Source organism: Aspergillus undulatus, assembly GCF_047715775.1.
Source record: "Aspergillus undulatus strain CBS 261.88 unplaced genomic scaffold BDV17scaffold_40, whole genome shotgun sequence".
In the NCBI taxonomy this organism is placed as follows: domain Eukaryota; kingdom Fungi; phylum Ascomycota; class Eurotiomycetes; order Eurotiales; family Aspergillaceae; genus Aspergillus; species Aspergillus undulatus.
In genome coordinates this window covers 184,672-200,395 of record NW_027396644.1, presented here as the reverse complement: position 1 = coordinate 200,395, position 15,724 = coordinate 184,672, and the positions used below count along the sequence as shown (strand labels likewise).

Below are 15,724 nucleotides of genomic sequence, written 5' to 3'. Positions count from 1 at the left end.
AAGTGAAGTTGATTCTGATAATGAGACTGCGAGGTGAAATTGATGCTCGGTTGACAGCAGGACAGTACGCAAGATTTGTACCGCAGTCTTGTCGGATGTGTTTATCGTCAACATCTAAATGATAGCTTGGAGAACCACAAACTCCGAGGCTTATTAACATTCTGTACTTCGGGCCTACCTATAGGTGTTCTTTGATTATATATACATGATACGATCACAGGTGCACTTTTGAATGCCGTTTACATCTTTGATACTGATATATCGCATTCTAATCCGGCTGTCCTCTATCCACTGTCTTTGAGATTCTTCTAGATGCCGTGGATCGAAACAAAGCCAGGCCTGTGGCAGCGTCCAATCGGCGACAATGAGAAATCTATCAAATTTATTGGCGATCGATCTCATCAGATCGGCCGTGAGCACTGGTCCGTCACATCAGGAGCGAGATTCACTCTAAATAGAGGCCAGACTCTTGCGGAGCTATCGAACCAGTGTCTCAACGCTTGGTGCGCGTTTCGGTTTGACCATCCCAGCATTGCTTGCACAGTGGACGGAGACACTCTGAGTTATCACACGCCTTCGAACGAGGGGCTTGCCTCCTGGGCCAACGAGACATTTCACGTACACGACTTGGATTCCACCGCTGACGACTTGATTGCAACCCTTAAGCCATCCAGGTTTATCACAGCTCATCTACTTCCTGGTGAGAGTAAAGTGATTCTCCATGCGGCGCATTGGAGAACGGATGGCTACGGAGCGTTGCAGCTGTTGCATGCATTCTTGGGCAGCCTGTGCAAGGCCGTCAGTGGCGACACCCGGACGATTGCATGGGGCGAGGAGTGGTGTCGCTTAACCCCGAGCATCGAGGAGGTCCTCGGTCTACCGGTCACGGCCACACCCGAGGTTCTTGAAGCCACCCAGGAATGCATGAAGACCTTGGCCTACACACGAGGGGCGGTAGGTGTTGCGGTCACAGCGGCTCAGAACACTGCCCCTGGAGGAACCGCAAGCGCACATTTCAGCCTGACCGAAGCTGATACCAGCGCCGTCATGGCTGCCTGCGCGGAGCGAGACATCAGCCTTCTCTCGGCCGTGCACGCATCCTGTGCCGCCCTCACGCGGCAGGAAGCTTCGTCGGACGCCCGCGATAAGCACTACACGAGTACAATGCGATTCAGCCTGCGTCCTCATCTCCCCCCGCCATATTCCGGTCCAGCATTTGCGGCGGGTTTGTACACCGCCGGATACATGTTTCCCGTACCAGTATCGCAGTCGTGGATCGAGAATGCGAAGCAGTACGAAAGGCAGTATAATACCGGCATTACGGAGGATTTCTTAAAATGTCGTCGCCAGTATGCAGTGGAAATCCTAGGCATACTCCAACGGGGTGCACCACCTCCCGATCCACCACCAAGCGAGGTCGACATATCCAGCGTGGGCGACGCCGAGGCTCTCGTGTCCCCCTAGTTTACGCATAATGGAACCGTTCTGGAAGTGCAAGACGTGAGCATTGGGGTTGAAACGTTAACCCGTCAAACCTACTGCTTTCTGTGGACGTTTCGGGGCCGATTGGAACTCCATTTGGTCTACAACAAGGCATACTATGAACCAGATCGTGCTGAGCGGATGGTCCGGACACTCGCCAAAACCCTCCAGACTGAATTGGGTTTGGCGTGAAGCCATAGATCTAGTGGGCGTTTTGCACTCTTCGGAGTTTCCGGGCTATCGGGCTATCTCTCTCGGACCGACCTCGCAAGATCTTACTGACTTGGCATAGCCCAATATACGCATGCGTTTCTTTCTCATGTAGGAATGATGCGAGATTGTAGTAGATAACAGTCCCACGTATGTGCAACTTAGTAACTTGTCGACCACGAAGTAAGAATCATTTCCGAATGCCTCCATTCAATACAACCACCAATGGCGAAACGCAGCCTTTACTCCAAGATCATCGCGAGTCTGAGCTCGTTGACCTGAGTAGCTTGAACCACCCACTCAATCCCGTGAATCTACCCAGCTGGAGAAAATGGGCCGGCGCAAGCGTGTTGGGTGCGATGGCCTTCGTCGTCGCTTTTGCCAGTGCCGCCTTCAACGCCGCCATCCCAGTGACGTCTATAGAGTTCCACGTGAAGCCGGAGACAATGGCACTGGGCACGTCGCTCTTTGTCTTCGGCTTTGCCACAGGCCCGATTATCATGGGTCCAGCCTCGGAGGTGTATGGTCGCAAACTGCCTTTCTTCCTAGGGTACGTGCTGTTTGTCCTGAGCCAGATCCCAGTAGCGCTGGGCCATGATGCTCCCACTGTCCTCATTTTTCGATTCCTCGGCGGTGTCACGTCGTCTGTCTGCCCTGCGATCACTGGGGGCTGGCTGGCCGATTTCCTCTTGCCGGTGGAACGGGGTGTCGCCGTGGCCATCTTTGCCGCCACGACCCTGGTGGGACCCAGCATCGGTGCCATTGCCAGCCAGATTCAGTTGCAGACTGCCCTGGGATGGCGGAGTACTGTATGGACCACCATGGTTCTAGGGATTATTTCAGGTGTTTCTGGCTTCATCATTCTTCCCGAGACGTATCTGCCCGTCGTCGAACAGAGACATGCCCGGAAATTGCGACAAGAAACAAAGGACTGGGCCTTGCATTCCAGGCTAGATGAGAGACCTGTTAGCATTCGCGAATTCCTGACCAAATACCTGACATTGCCGGTTTCCATGCTCGTTTCAGAGCCGATCCTCCTTTCAATGACCACCTACATCTCCTTCACATTCGGCCTGATCTATCTACTGTTTGTTGTAAGTGTATTTGGCCTGATTCTGTTCTGCTCCGGCTAAGCTCTCCAGGCGTACCCCATAAGTTTCGTCCAAGAAAGAGCATACGGTCCAGTCGATGGCACCTTACCGCTCCTATCCATCTGCCTGGGCATTATAGTGGGCGCCATCTATGCCTCGTGGTCTACACTTACAACGGTCAAGCAAAAAGCAGCCAAGGGAAACACTCTCGTTCCGGAGGATCGGTTGCGCCCCATGATTGTCGGCGCACTTTCTCTCTCAATCGGCCTCTTATTGTTTGCGTGGACGTCTTTTCCGGCCACAAGCCCATGGCCTCAGATACTTGCCGGCATCCCCATTGGCGTTGGAGTTGAGGTGATCCTTCTTCAATCATTGGCGTACCTGATTGATACATACACCACCGGGGCAGCCTCTGCGATCTCGGGTACCATGATTGTGCGTCCGCTTGTTGGAGGAACATTTCCGCTTTTCGCCCCTCAGATGTACCATAAATTTGGTGTGAGTATTGTCGTTTTGACTGTTCCATGAGCATGACTGACAGTAAATAGGTCTTCTGGGCCACAAATATGCTCGGTTTTTTTGCCCTTGCGCTTGTGCCCATTCCCGTGGTCCTGCTAATCTATGGTGCGAGACTCAGGTCCCTCGGTAAATACCGCAATTGAATAAGGTCACCAAAGCTGTATATTCAGCCACAGGTGCCGCGAAGTTGCTGGTAGCATTTTATTAGACCGCCCAAGTCATAGATCAAGCACGGGTCAGTCTAATGCCAATAAACGCAACTGTTTCAATCGAGTCTATATCGTGTATACACCACGCGAGTTACAATCCCGAGCATAGCGAGTTGCATATAACTTTTGCCATACTAGCAACATAGCCTAATGTCAGCTTGTCACAATCTGAACGTAGTATGCGAGAACAGCGCTCTTTTGTATACGGCGAGCCTGATGTCGTCAGTGCTAATGTCCTATCTATTGAGATTCCGAGGTTTTGAGTACTCTATAGTCGGTATAAAACAGGCCTTGCAGGCGAGCCACTGTCAGATGAACTATATATAGAATTGTAGCATTAGAATTGCCACTTAAACTACCGATATATATTTAAATAGACATACATGAATTGACATTGAATCCACCTTTATGCGGTACTAAAACCATCTGTGGTATATGTGTTAAGATTTGGATCAAAGGTTGCTCAGAATATAACCCATAGTCTTCCACCAACTGCAATACATACACATTCGAACATTAATTAAGCAGAGGTAGACGCTTCTCGACATTTTATATATTCCTCATATTGAACAAAACAACAGTAAAACTCCCATGTCTCTCCATCATCTCCCAGTGAATGATCCGTCTAAAAGGTCCCATGGTGTGATAGAACGGCGGAACAGCCGATGCTGAACGAAGTCATGCTGGCAAAGCAACCCCTGTCTGCTTCACCAGCTGCAGAATCTCATGGACAAGAGGAACAACGTCCTTCGTCTTGATAGGCACTCGATGCCCTCCGTCCCATTCTACCAGTCTCGCATTCTTCGAGCAATACTCCCGCAGCAACACGCGGTGCAGCATCAACCCAGTGTCTTGAAGGCCGTGGACATGTATAGTGGGCAGACATAGTACATGCTCCATGCGGCGCAGGTCTTCCGACGTGGCTGGTCTGTCCAACGCGATCTGCGATGCATCCAGGAGAGCCGAGCTCATCACCAGCTCCGGATCCATCGAGACCAAGGGGCCTCGCCCTTTAGCAAGACCGCAAACCAAAAGTTCGTCCCGCTCATGGCCTGTCCCAGCTTCTCGGCGCGGACTTGCTGGCGGAACAGCAGGCTCGCTGCGAGCTTGGCACCTTGACTGAAACCCATCACCGCGACGTATTCGCCCGTGCCGCCTTGGAGGTCGTCCAGATCCATCGCTGCATATATCGACTCCTGGATACACGCAACCGCTTCCTGCGGGTCAATGGGTGGATGCTGCGGTCTTGATCGAAACCAGCGTCGAAACGGGCCGAACTTCTCGTAGGCCGACGTGACGTCCGGTCCGGGCTCGGAGTCAAAGGGACCTTCGACGAACACGAATCTGAAATGGTCTGAAAGCTCATATCGCAGCGCGCGGGTCTGCGCCTTGAAGATTCGCGCGTTGGAGCCGCCTCCGTGGAGACATAGGATACGGGGCAACGCTGTGTGACGGTTATCTATGGTGGCTCGCATTCTTTGGCCAAGTTGGTCAACGAGCATTGAAGGCTTGAAAATATAGACCCAGAGTGAAGGGTGTTCTTGGAGGGCATCCCACTAGGCTATCAGGCGGGTTACAGTGCCAATTCCGTCTTCGCAGTCACGGGCCAAGATACGAGACTGATATCGCCTCTGGTTCAATTTATCTGCAGCTGAAGGATCCGAACTTATCGCCCTATCAGGGAGCAGTCCACCAAGTAGGGGGACGAAATGAGCCTCCCTTTCAGCCATGCCAACCAATGTCGAGGCTATACTCCGAAACATCAGGTAAGTAACTCCGAAGGGATCGAATGTGTCAGACTCCGAAAGACAAATAATATGTTGGTCGCTCGAAATCTCACTAAGATTCGACTTTGATTGACGACAGTGGAGCGCTACAGAGGCAGCAAGCGTTGAGAAAGAATTCTACGAGGAGGACCTCAGGCCCTAGCTCCATATTAATCTACTACACATATCTCAGGAAAAGTCCGCAGAAAATCTTCTGCCGGATATAATTCCTCTAAAAAACATGCCCCCTTCTAAGGATCAGCCAAACATTCTCCATGGCCCGGGTGCGTTCGGCGGACTCACGAAACATACGCGAACTCAAGCTGATCAATTCGTGCAGGTGACTACGAGGTGACAACCCGGGTACACAACGACACTTACCCCGAGATCGATCCCCGTCTGTTGAATCTCCGGGGTAAAAGCGTCTTCATCACCGGGGGATCCCGCGGACTAGGCCGGTCCATGGCACTATCCTTTGCCAGGGCCGGTGTATCCAGAATTGCCGTGGGAGCACGCTCGCTACTGGACGGTCTTGCGAAAGAAATCGCTGAGACGTGCACGAACCCGCCAGTATTTCTGCCAGTCAGATTAGACGTCACGGATGAAGCCAGCGTCGCGGCCGCAGCGACGGAAGTCGGTCGGATGTTCGGCCAGCTCAACGTTCTGGTCAATAATGCCGGGATCTTGGGGAAATACGGTCTCATCGCAGACTCGGACCCTGAGGAATGGTGGGAAGTACTGAATGTCAACCTTCGCGGCCCTTATCTTGTCACCCGTGCTTTTGTGCCTCTGCTCCTCAAGGCCGGCGGCGAGGACGACATCAGGTACATCGTGAATGTCTGCAGTGTGGGCGCCCATTTGACCAACCCGACGTTGAGTAGTGACTTGACAACGGAACTTGTTCATTGCCATTATGCATACATATAGTGCCCGCTTAGGCAATGAACATCAGCAAGGCAGTCCGTTAAACTGGCACAACAATCTTCGTGCCACTGACACTACCCTTGAGCTTGTCCAGGGCTGCGTGCACTCCGCCCAGACTACCACTCTCAATCTGGATATTAGGGCTGGGGACGATTTCCCCAGACTTCAGACCAGAGTGCAGCCACCCATGAAAGACCTCTTTAATATGCTTGCTCCGCACCACCTCGTCCATGGATGGGAAGTTAAAAGTGATCTGCGTGTTGTCGAGGGTAGGGTGACCTTCGGGGAGAACGGGTGAGTGTGCCACCTTGGCGGGAGAATCGCCCTTGGTCTCCCTGAGGATGTCCAACGTGGGCTGGAGAGCACCATCCACCACGCAGTGTGCCGTGTGCAGTTGCACCCCGTCCATCTTCACGGCATTGACGATCTGGGAGACGACATCGCTGTCCTTGTAGTCAAAGACCGCATCGGCTCCGAGCTTCTTGACGAGGTCGTGGTGCTTGGGACTGGCGGTGGCGTAGACCGTGAAGCCGAGGGTCTTGGCCGACTGGACGGCAAACGTGCCGACACTGCTCGAGGCACCCCAGATCAGAACCGCCTGTTTGTCCGCGGGAGTGTACCGGGTGTCGAGCGGAATGCCGATGGTGGTCCAGGCCGTCAGGGCCGTCAAGACGGCCAAGGGGAAGACCGCGCCTTCTTCAAAGGAGAGATCGTCTGGAAGGGGGATGACCGCTTCCGATTGCGCCAGAGTGTACTTCTGGAACGCTCCGTGGTCGGGGGAGCCGTTCTGGTAGAAGGACGAGGCAAAGGCAATCACTCGGCTTCCGGGCCCTGGGACCGACGTGACATTCGAGCCCAGCTTCGCGACCACACCAGCCGTATCGGATCCGACGACCGCGGGGTAGATCGGCACCGGCGGCATGCCATAGTCCCGCTGGTAATAGTCGCAGGGGTTCAAGGCGACGGCCTTGACTTCGATGAGCACATCGTTGGGACCGGGCTCGGGGGTCGGACGCTTGCCCACGGACAAGGGACTGCCCGGCTTGGGGAGAATGGCGGCATCATGTTCGGCGGTCATGGTGGATATCGGACGAGTCAATGTAGTGATTGTTGCTGGGAATGGTTTTCGGCTGGAAAAGCGGCTCGACCTGAACAGGCGAAGCATGAATTGAGAAAAGGATGATGTGGATGAAGAAGATATCTAGAGAAGAAGTGCGCGACCAGAGGTTTGTATTGTGTATTATGGGATTTGCTTGTGATTTGGCTGCATATCGCGTCTTCCCATAAGTCCCTAAAGCCCGATGCTAGAGCCGTTTTCGTTCTTTGTTCCTGGTGACATGAAGTGGATACCCCCCCCCCCCCCACCTATCGTCGAATCAAAATGGCACTGGATGAGGAGGTGTTTGGGGATGCTTGTCGTTGGTCCGGTGTTAAAGCTTGACGCCATGCCCTTAAATCCGAACCCGTGATTGAAACTCCGCGGCACGGTCCGGGTGGGTATTGTGTGGGTATACGTGGGTCCTTCCCCCCCGGGAATAGTGGGTGGGGGAATACAGATAGGATCCGTGTTGTATCCTAGTATGATATCCGACGAGGTTACATTTGCCATTGTAGAGACAGACAGAGACGGCTCGGAGTTTCGCAATTCGCTAGTCTATACGGAGTACTCCATACTGCACTCGGTTTATTTGCGTTGTTGCACCTTCATGCACGCCATCTATACACTACCGTCTTCACGATACCATGTCCCACTACAGTATTCAGGAATACATAGAGTATACTGAAAGACAATTTCAGACAAACAAGAGATCTCTAGCATCTAGTACTGTAACTAAAACATCCAGATCGTTACGCACATCATCATGAAGCTAGCTACAAAGAATGCTGGGCTGGCTGCTGTGAGTCAAATCCGTCAAGGGCGTAGAATTGCTCACAGCAGAAAATACACACATGGTGACATGCCTATATAGATCATGTAGACTGCTTCAAAAGCCCCCTTTCCTCCTCATCCAGCATCGTCCGTCGAGACAGAAACGGACTGCCAGAGGTTATCTTGGAGTAGTGATTGGCGTCCAAGCAGGCCTCTCGAGCCTTAACCGTTGCGGGTCGTGATCGCTGAATCATCTCTTTTTCATAGATGCTCACAGCCTCCTTGAGATCAGTTGCCTTGCTGCTACTTGGTGTCAACAGAGCGAGTAATTTGGCCACATCAACGACCCCGTGGTTGGCATTCTCCCCGCGAACTAGTATTTCACCCTTGGTCAGTTGATCAATCAAAACGACTATGCAGGATATGAACCGTAGAGGATCTGTCAATTTACTTCACTTACAAGACGTCATCAGATGAGCGGCATCGCCAACCGTGGTGATTCTTCCGTCTGTCGGCCGCCGATTCGCATCGTTCGGCATCCACTCTTGGACCCGAATGACGCGGACAATACTGTCATCCGGCATACCGTGGATTAGGTCATGCACCGGATTCGCCCAGTGCTTAGCCATGCGTTTCAACCAAGCCAACTGCTCCGGAAGCTCGGTTGGCGGATCAGACGGTTCTTCTTGGCCCAAATAACCCGGCTCATAGGGCCAGCTGATCGTCAACTGGAGCGGAGATCTTCGTGACCCTTTCAAGCATTGAGAAGAAGCAATTCATCATGGACAACTTCCACATTCGCGTCGACCACATTTTCTCGAGTCGCGATTTGAATTTCTCGGCAGGCATCAAACGCATCGCGCCTGCTGGCGTGGACGTTGTTCTAAACTCACTTAGCGGTGAAGCATTGCGACAGTCCTGGGCGTGTGTTGCGCCATTTGGCCGCTTCGTCGAAATTGGAAAGCTTGATTTGCAGGCTGGCTCCAAGCTGGACATGACGCTTTTCCTTCACAACATCTCCTTCTCCGGTGTGGACCTCAACGCTTTGGCTGAAAACCGGCCGGAGATCTGCCAGGACCTATTGCAAGAAACGATCCAGTTGTGGTCCAGCAGAGATATCCATGAAGCGCGCCCAACCCAATTCCTTGACTATGGGCAGTTGAAAGAAGGATTGCGTTTGTTACAAACAGGGAAAAGCATCGGTAAGATTACGCTCGTTCCGGGCACCTCTCCTGTTTCTGTCATACCGGCGCCACTTGTCCCTCTGGAGCTGGATGCAAATGCATATACTAGCGGGAGGTTTGGGAGGTATCGGCCGCAGTATTGCACTCAGATTGGCTCGTCGGGGAGCCAAGCATATCATATTCCTCTCGCGGTCCGCAACGGTAAATGAAGCAGGACAAGAGACGATCGCCAAACTCAGGCTTCTTGGCTGTACCAGCCCTATCTTCCAATGCGATATCTCAGATGAATCTCGTCTCCTTGAGGTTATCACCCAGATTCGAGAAACGTTGCCCCCAATCCGGGGGTGTATACAATGCTCCTTTGTCCTGAAGGATAGAGCCTTTGACTCCATGACACATGAGGAATGGCAAACTGCCCTGATCCCCAAGGTCTCTGGATCTTGGAACCTCCACTGCCTCCTGCCGGATGTTGATTTCTTCTTGCTGCTGAGCTCCATCACTGGCATTGTGGGTAATCGAAGCCAAGCCAACTACAATGCCGGCAACAACTTCCAGGATGCTCTAGCACGCCACCGTGTTTCCAAGGGGATGCACGGTGCCAGTGTCAATATTGGCGCTGTCGTTGGAATTGGTTTTATTGCGGAGAACGCTGAATACGCCGGGAAACACACGTTTAAGATGGCCAATCCACAAACCGAGGAAGAGGTCCTGGCCACCATCGAGTATTTGATCGATCGACGTCACCATACTGCCCTCCGTCCCGATACTGCGCAGCTCGTCTGTGGTCTCCGAACCCCAGCTTCATACAGTCTCAGCAACGAAGCCCAGCCGACTCATCTCAAGTATCCCATGTTTGCCCAGCTCCCGCCGGTTTTCTCAAACAATAGTACCAGCGGTCTGGATAGCGCGCAATCGGCAACTCACATTCGCGATCATCTCCAGTCCGCTACAGCTCCAGAGGAGGCGGCAAGAATCATTCACAAGGCGGTCAGACGCAAGATGGCCGATTTGCTCAACATCACCGAAGAGTCCAACGATGACAGCCTCAATGTGCGTGCGAACGGCGTCGATTCGCTAATCGAGATGGAATTTCGGACGTGGTTTGCCAAGGAGCTGGGGGCTACCGTGCCTTTGAAAGACTTGGCCAAGGATTTGACTCAATTAAGTGCTAGACTCGTTTCGCTGAGCTCCTTTACCAAGTTTCGTTGAAGGATGGCCTACTTCACGGAGGATTTCAGCAGTGGACACACATCTTGTGGGCCGATGTAGCAGTGAACCGGGACCCTAAGGATGGAAGGGATTCACTGGACCATCGCCTCTCCACGGGGTACCAATATGATGCTGGCAGACCCTGATCCCGTTGCTTGACACCGTCCATTTCAATTGAGATAGAACCAGGTAGGCCTGGGCTGCGGCATAACCGTGGCTAACCGCGGTTAACCATCACCGTAACCGCGCGGTGAGGTTATGGTTATAGCTACAGCATAACCGCGGTGACCATGGTCAACTTCACTATTATAAATAATGCAAACCTGCCAAGGTCACGAGAATATATAAATTATGCTGTTTATCTTGTAATTTTCGTGTAAAAGGATGTATGTATATATTATACCACAGATTAGTGATTTATAGATTTAAATAAGTTATTCTTCTTTAGTTAGTATATACTACATTTTGCTGAGAATATTATATTCTCCTTTGATTTCTGACAATTCTGGCTATCAATATTATGTTTTATCAATCTCAAATCCAGCTGGTAGCTTGGGCTGCTCCCGACGCCTTTCTGGTCGCCCTTCTTCACCTAGTGATATATGAGGCAATTGACTATTCCTATCCTTTGGAGTTCCAACCTGACTATAAGCCTGCTTAATACGGACAGCCGAGCTGGGAAAGGTGGACATTGTCAAAGCACTTCTGGCAGCCAACGTGGACGTAACCGCCAAAACATGCTACGGAGAATCCTCCATCGTGATAGCCGGTACGGAGAACCACCATGAGGCTGTTCACTGTCTAGCGCCATCGTTCGCAAACACACTGCTCGAGAGGTACACTCAAGATACAGAGGAGGCAAAAAAGAAGATCACATGCTGGGCAGCGAGGCTCGGGTTCGCCGATGATCTGGAGAAGATCCTCCTGGCGAGTACTGATACGAGTACCAACCCTGGTCACATGAGTGACTACATGATGTTGGCTATATCGCACGATCACCCAGAAGCTATCAGACTCCTCTTGCACTATGGAGCAGACATCGCCTATAGGGACCGCGGGAAACAAACGCCTATCTCCCTCGCGAGCAAGCTCTCGAGCTACAATGCCGCGCGGACCCTGGTCGCTGCAGGCTGCGACACGTCTAAAGCTAATGACTCTAGGAAGACCCCTTGGTTATTCTGAGTCTGATAAAAATGACTAGGATTCTTTATTCGTCTTTATAAAGGCAATCAGAGAGGTGGACCTTGTTCCGTGATGGGTTTACCTTTGAAGGTCAAAGGAAACGTTCTGAATGCCAATTGTCTTCGCTAGAATATGATATACTGTTTGAAATATGACCATATTTGTCTGGGGGATATAATCATCTACGTTCTGTTTATGGTTCTAGCTACTGGCGAGTCAAATGCTTTACTGGATTACTCTCTCGTGTTTAAAAATCTACCTGAATATAATGAAATGCCTGCCAAAGCCCTGTCCAAATTAACAAATTCTCGCAATCACCAGGTAGAAGCAGAGCGGTATTAATATGCAACGCTGGGTACTTTTAAGGCATAGTCCTTGAACTCCTTTGTCACTAACTCTATCAAATGCTGTAGACTACCTCGTCTGGTAACAACATTATTCTCGGGGGTTTCATTAACAGCGCGGCTTTTCTGATAGGTTCTGGGCGAAATAGTAGTATAGCGGGGTTGGAGATGAGATACGCTTGGTTTGCCTGTATCTTTGTTAGTTGTAAGTCCCTAGAAACATATATGGAAGCTGAGCAAACGAACCGGTCAAGTGTATATATTTTACCCGAGAATATAGGCGCTACATGCTGGACTTTACGTTACTGGCCCGGGCGAACTAACAAGCGTCGGTCACGCAGGCTCTTTCTGTTCAAGCTCTCTCGGCATATGAGCAGGTAGGCCACGGATTTTGGATCGAAATCACAAGAGCCTTTCGGGGTATCAGAGAGAATACCCATCAAATGCGGAGGAACTACCGTGCTCAATCAGCTACCGACCATCTACACAGGGTGACTGACGCTTGTATGGTGGAACCGATGGGTGCCTTTTATTGAGGGCCAGATGGCCGCCAATCTAGTCAAGAAGCTTGATGATGTAGGGCACAAAACCTGCAATAGTTTTTCCGGCCCACCAATCGCACGAGTGTCTAATTTATATAGAACGATTGTGCAGTACTGGCGAGCGCCACCAGACTGGTAGCCCCGGGGCGAATATCCGTATTGGATACGGAGTCATGTCTATATAAAGGGACTGCTCTTCAAGCAATCCACGAGCATGTCCTCAAGGCCTCAAGACAACCTTACCTTATTTTCTCAAGTACACGATTATATTCATTGAGATGGGTTTCCAAGCATTCTTTCTATTGGCAGCATTCGCCACTCACACCATTGCCGCAGGGGTTACAGGAGCTGCAGAAGGTTTTGCAAAGGGAGTGACTGGAGGAGGAAGTGCGACTCCAGTCTACCCAGACACCATTGAGGAGCTGGTGTCATACTTAGGTGACAGCTCAGCGCGCGTTATCATCTTGACAAAAACGCATGTCATACCCTGTCGCCTTCCACGACGCTTGACCTTTTTGACTAACTAATCGGATGCAGGTTCGACTTCACTGGAAGCGAGGGGACTACTACGGAGACCGGATGTGCGCCGTGGGGAACGGCGTCTGCCTGTCAACTCGCAATCAACCAAAATGGCTGGTGTACGAATTATCAGCCGGATGCGCCGTCCGTCTCTGTTACGTAGTGAGTTCTGCCTCTTTTCCTAGACTTTTCTTCGCTGCGAATAAAGACTTACTAAATCCTGCTCATGGCAGCGACAATGCGGGCGTGCTCGGTATAACCGTCAAATCGAATAAAAGCTTGGTGGGCGAGGGCTCTGGCGTTATCAAGGGCAAAGGCCTTCGGATCGTGAGTGGCGCAAGTAATATTATCATCCAGTAGATTCCCAGTCTTGTGTTTACGGAAATATTGACGATGCTAAGATTCGACAGGAATATCGCAATCACAGACCTTAACCCCCAGTATGTCTGGGGCGGGGATGCGATTACTATCGATAATAGTGATCTCGTGTGGATTGATCATGTCACGGTAAGTGTCCTGCGAGGTAGTAATGTGAGTCACAAAAGTAAATATGCTGATAATACATACCCAGACGGCACGTATCGGACGCCAACATCTCGTCCTGGGCTCGAATGCGTCCAACAGAGTCACCGTCTCTAACTCCTACTTCAACGGCGTCACATCATATTCCGCCACTTGCGACGGGTACCATTACTGGGGCATCTACCTGACCGGTTCCAACGACTTGGTCACTTTGAAGGGAAACTATATCTACCACATGAGCGGACGCAGCCCAAAGGTGGCATCGAATACGCTTCTACATGCGGTAGGTGTAATCCAAGCGGTACACGCTTACTGGCTTGCCTCATCTGATACTAACTTCAAGATCCCAGGTAAACAACTACTGGTACGACTCCTCCGGTCACGCCTTCGAGATCGACAGCGGCGGCTACGTCCTCGCAGAAGGGAATGTGTTCCAGAATATCCCGACCGTCGTCGAGGGAACCGTCGCCGGGCAACTATTCACATCACCAGATTCCAACACGAATCAGGTCTGCCAGACGTATCTGGGCCATACGTGTCAGCTTAACGGCTTTGGGAGCTCCGGGACTTTCAACCAGGAAGATACGGCGTTCTTGGTGAATTTTGAGGGGAAGAATGTTGCGGGTGCTGCGGCGTATACCGTTGCCCAGAGTAGTGTTCCGGGGAATGCAGGGCAGGGGAAGTTGTGAGGTGAGGGGAGTTTGTACTTCATCAACACTGGGGCATTTGACTTTGGTTCTGGGCACTATGCAGTTTATGATTATTAATGTATGCCCGATATTGCGATTATATGAAATCAAGCCGTCTATAGTCAGTCTTCCTCCTGCTCCAAGATATCAGTAAGATGAGCCCGCAACGTCCCATTCTTATACCTCGCTACATCATCCAAATAACTCGCAATCCTCCGTCACCTCCATGATTGGCGTGCTATACGTCCGAATCGTGAACAGCAGAACTTCACTCCGCGGTAACCGCTACAACACCTGTCTCTCGACACGAAGGTGCAGATCCTTCAATTCTGGGGTCTGAACCTGCTCCGCGGTAAGGTTATGATGAGAGCGCCGATGGAAAAGGTCATCCGAGTTATCGATCGCATAGTTATATCGGCTAATCATTGACCCAGGTTTCATGCGCTGAAAGAACCGGTCCATTGATTGCGCGAGTTTCGTTCCGTATTGCGGGACTCCTCGGCTTGCGTGAATGCCCCAGAGGGGTTTGCCGATGCGGGACTCGATCTTCCAACCGGCTACATAATCCAGAGTTGATCAGTTGTCATTGATCATGTGTAATATGTGGAATATGAAACTAGGGCCGAATAATGTCTCGGGATATGGTGGGATGTCCGGACCTGGGAAACAAACAGCCGCTGCTTTCAAAGTCGTTTCTCCTGAGTTAGGGTCCGTATATAGCAGGAAAAAGCCCTCTGTTGCCAGAAGTCTCATCACTTCCAATGGATGATGCTTCTGTCATGTGTCTGCGCCGCACGCAAGAAGCCAAATATCCCCTGTCACAAGATTCTCGATCGTGTGTTCATTCCTGAGTCGGAACATACTCGGATACCGGCCGACCAGCGTCTCCTTGAGTGGCTCGAGTCCTTCGAAAGCTCCGTCGTCGCATTCGGGTAAAACTGCTAGTACTTTGGCGCGCTGGCACTCGAAGAGTTGTTTCTTGAGGTTGTATTTGGATAGGTGGGTGTTATCGAGCTCGATCCAGGTTTCGAGGGTAGCGGACTTTTTGCCCGGATGTAAGAAGCAATTAGAATGGGGAGTAGCAGTTTAGAGGGAGGATATTACCCATTGTAATGTGGTAAGGACCATTGCTCCATGACCGGTAGGGGATGGGAGTTTGAGTGCACCAGTCGAAGTCGGGGCCTACTCGTCTGATACCGGATACATCGAGCTCGGAGGTACCTGCTAAGGATGAAGAAGTATTCCTGTCAGCTCAACGCCCCTCTTAGTGCTTGGACTTGTTTTCCTATGCTAACCTTTGCCTGCTACTCGAGTCTTGGCTGTTCGTCGTCGAACCTCGAGGTAATCCCATCGCGAGAAATACCAGCGGAATCGAAAGCAATCTGAAAGCAAAGACCTGGGTCATAATTGGAATAGATAGGAATTAGACAATGACCTTTCCGGTTTACAAGCTTGATAACAC

General features: G+C 51.3%; 8 protein-coding genes across 8 annotated transcripts; 4 read left to right on the top strand and 4 right to left on the bottom strand.

Annotated features, from left to right (window-relative positions):
* Window positions 1-173: 173 nt before the first annotated feature.
* BDV17DRAFT_299631 (uncharacterized protein) lies at window positions 174-1,674 on the top strand (the record flags this gene model as incomplete). Its single annotated transcript, XM_073763911.1, has 2 exons — window positions 174-1,431; window positions 1,465-1,674. Exons 1-2 carry the CDS (start codon window positions 313-315, stop codon window positions 1,672-1,674), a joined length of 1,329 nt encoding a protein of 442 aa, XP_073613559.1. The 5' UTR covers window positions 174-312.
* Window positions 1,675-2,192: 518 nt separating this feature from the next.
* BDV17DRAFT_283128 (major facilitator superfamily domain-containing protein) lies at window positions 2,193-3,311 on the top strand (the record flags this gene model as incomplete). Its single annotated transcript, XM_073760307.1, has 2 exons — window positions 2,193-2,786; window positions 2,835-3,311. The coding sequence occupies 2 exons, from the start codon at window positions 2,193-2,195 to the stop codon at window positions 3,309-3,311; spliced, it is 1,071 nt and encodes a 356-aa protein (XP_073613558.1).
* An 878-nt stretch (window positions 3,312-4,189) lies between these two features.
* BDV17DRAFT_283127 (serine hydrolase FSH) lies at window positions 4,190-4,986 on the bottom strand (the record flags this gene model as incomplete). The annotated part of the gene is made up of 2 exons (XM_073760306.1): window positions 4,190-4,489; window positions 4,534-4,986. The coding sequence occupies 2 exons, from the start codon at window positions 4,984-4,986 to the stop codon at window positions 4,190-4,192; spliced, it is 753 nt and encodes a 250-aa protein (XP_073613557.1).
* A 532-nt stretch (window positions 4,987-5,518) lies between these two features.
* Window positions 5,519-6,204, top strand: BDV17DRAFT_293299 (SDR family oxidoreductase; the record flags this gene model as incomplete). The annotated part of the gene is made up of 2 exons (XM_073762567.1): window positions 5,519-5,561; window positions 5,618-6,204. 2 exons carry the CDS (start codon window positions 5,519-5,521, stop codon window positions 6,202-6,204), a joined length of 630 nt encoding a protein of 209 aa, XP_073613556.1.
* Window positions 6,205-6,222: 18 nt separating this feature from the next.
* On the bottom strand, window positions 6,223-7,306 carry BDV17DRAFT_299628 (zinc-binding alcohol dehydrogenase family protein). Its single transcript, XM_073763910.1, has one exon. The coding sequence runs from the start codon at window positions 7,277-7,279 to the stop codon at window positions 6,242-6,244; it is 1,038 nt and encodes a 345-aa protein (XP_073613555.1). The 5' UTR covers window positions 7,280-7,306; the 3' UTR covers window positions 6,223-6,241.
* Window positions 7,307-8,172: 866 nt separating this feature from the next.
* Window positions 8,173-8,700, bottom strand: BDV17DRAFT_293297 (uncharacterized protein; the record flags this gene model as incomplete). The annotated part of the gene is made up of 2 exons (XM_073762566.1): window positions 8,173-8,444; window positions 8,532-8,700. The coding sequence occupies 2 exons, from the start codon at window positions 8,698-8,700 to the stop codon at window positions 8,173-8,175; spliced, it is 441 nt and encodes a 146-aa protein (XP_073613554.1).
* Window positions 8,701-12,810: 4,110 nt separating this feature from the next.
* BDV17DRAFT_299624 (polysaccharide lyase family 1 protein) lies at window positions 12,811-14,635 on the top strand (the record flags this gene model as incomplete). The annotated part of the gene is made up of 6 exons (XM_073763909.1): window positions 12,811-13,007; window positions 13,070-13,213; window positions 13,285-13,407; window positions 13,462-13,558; window positions 13,623-13,856; window positions 13,924-14,635. The coding sequence occupies 6 exons, from the start codon at window positions 12,811-12,813 to the stop codon at window positions 14,260-14,262; spliced, it is 1,134 nt and encodes a 377-aa protein (XP_073613553.1). The 3' UTR covers window positions 14,263-14,635.
* On the bottom strand, window positions 14,548-15,390 carry BDV17DRAFT_293295 (uncharacterized protein; the record flags this gene model as incomplete). The annotated part of the gene is made up of 3 exons (XM_073762565.1): window positions 14,548-14,819; window positions 15,126-15,303; window positions 15,367-15,390. The coding sequence occupies 3 exons, from the start codon at window positions 15,388-15,390 to the stop codon at window positions 14,548-14,550; spliced, it is 474 nt and encodes a 157-aa protein (XP_073613552.1).
* Window positions 15,391-15,724: the final 334 nt, after the last annotated feature.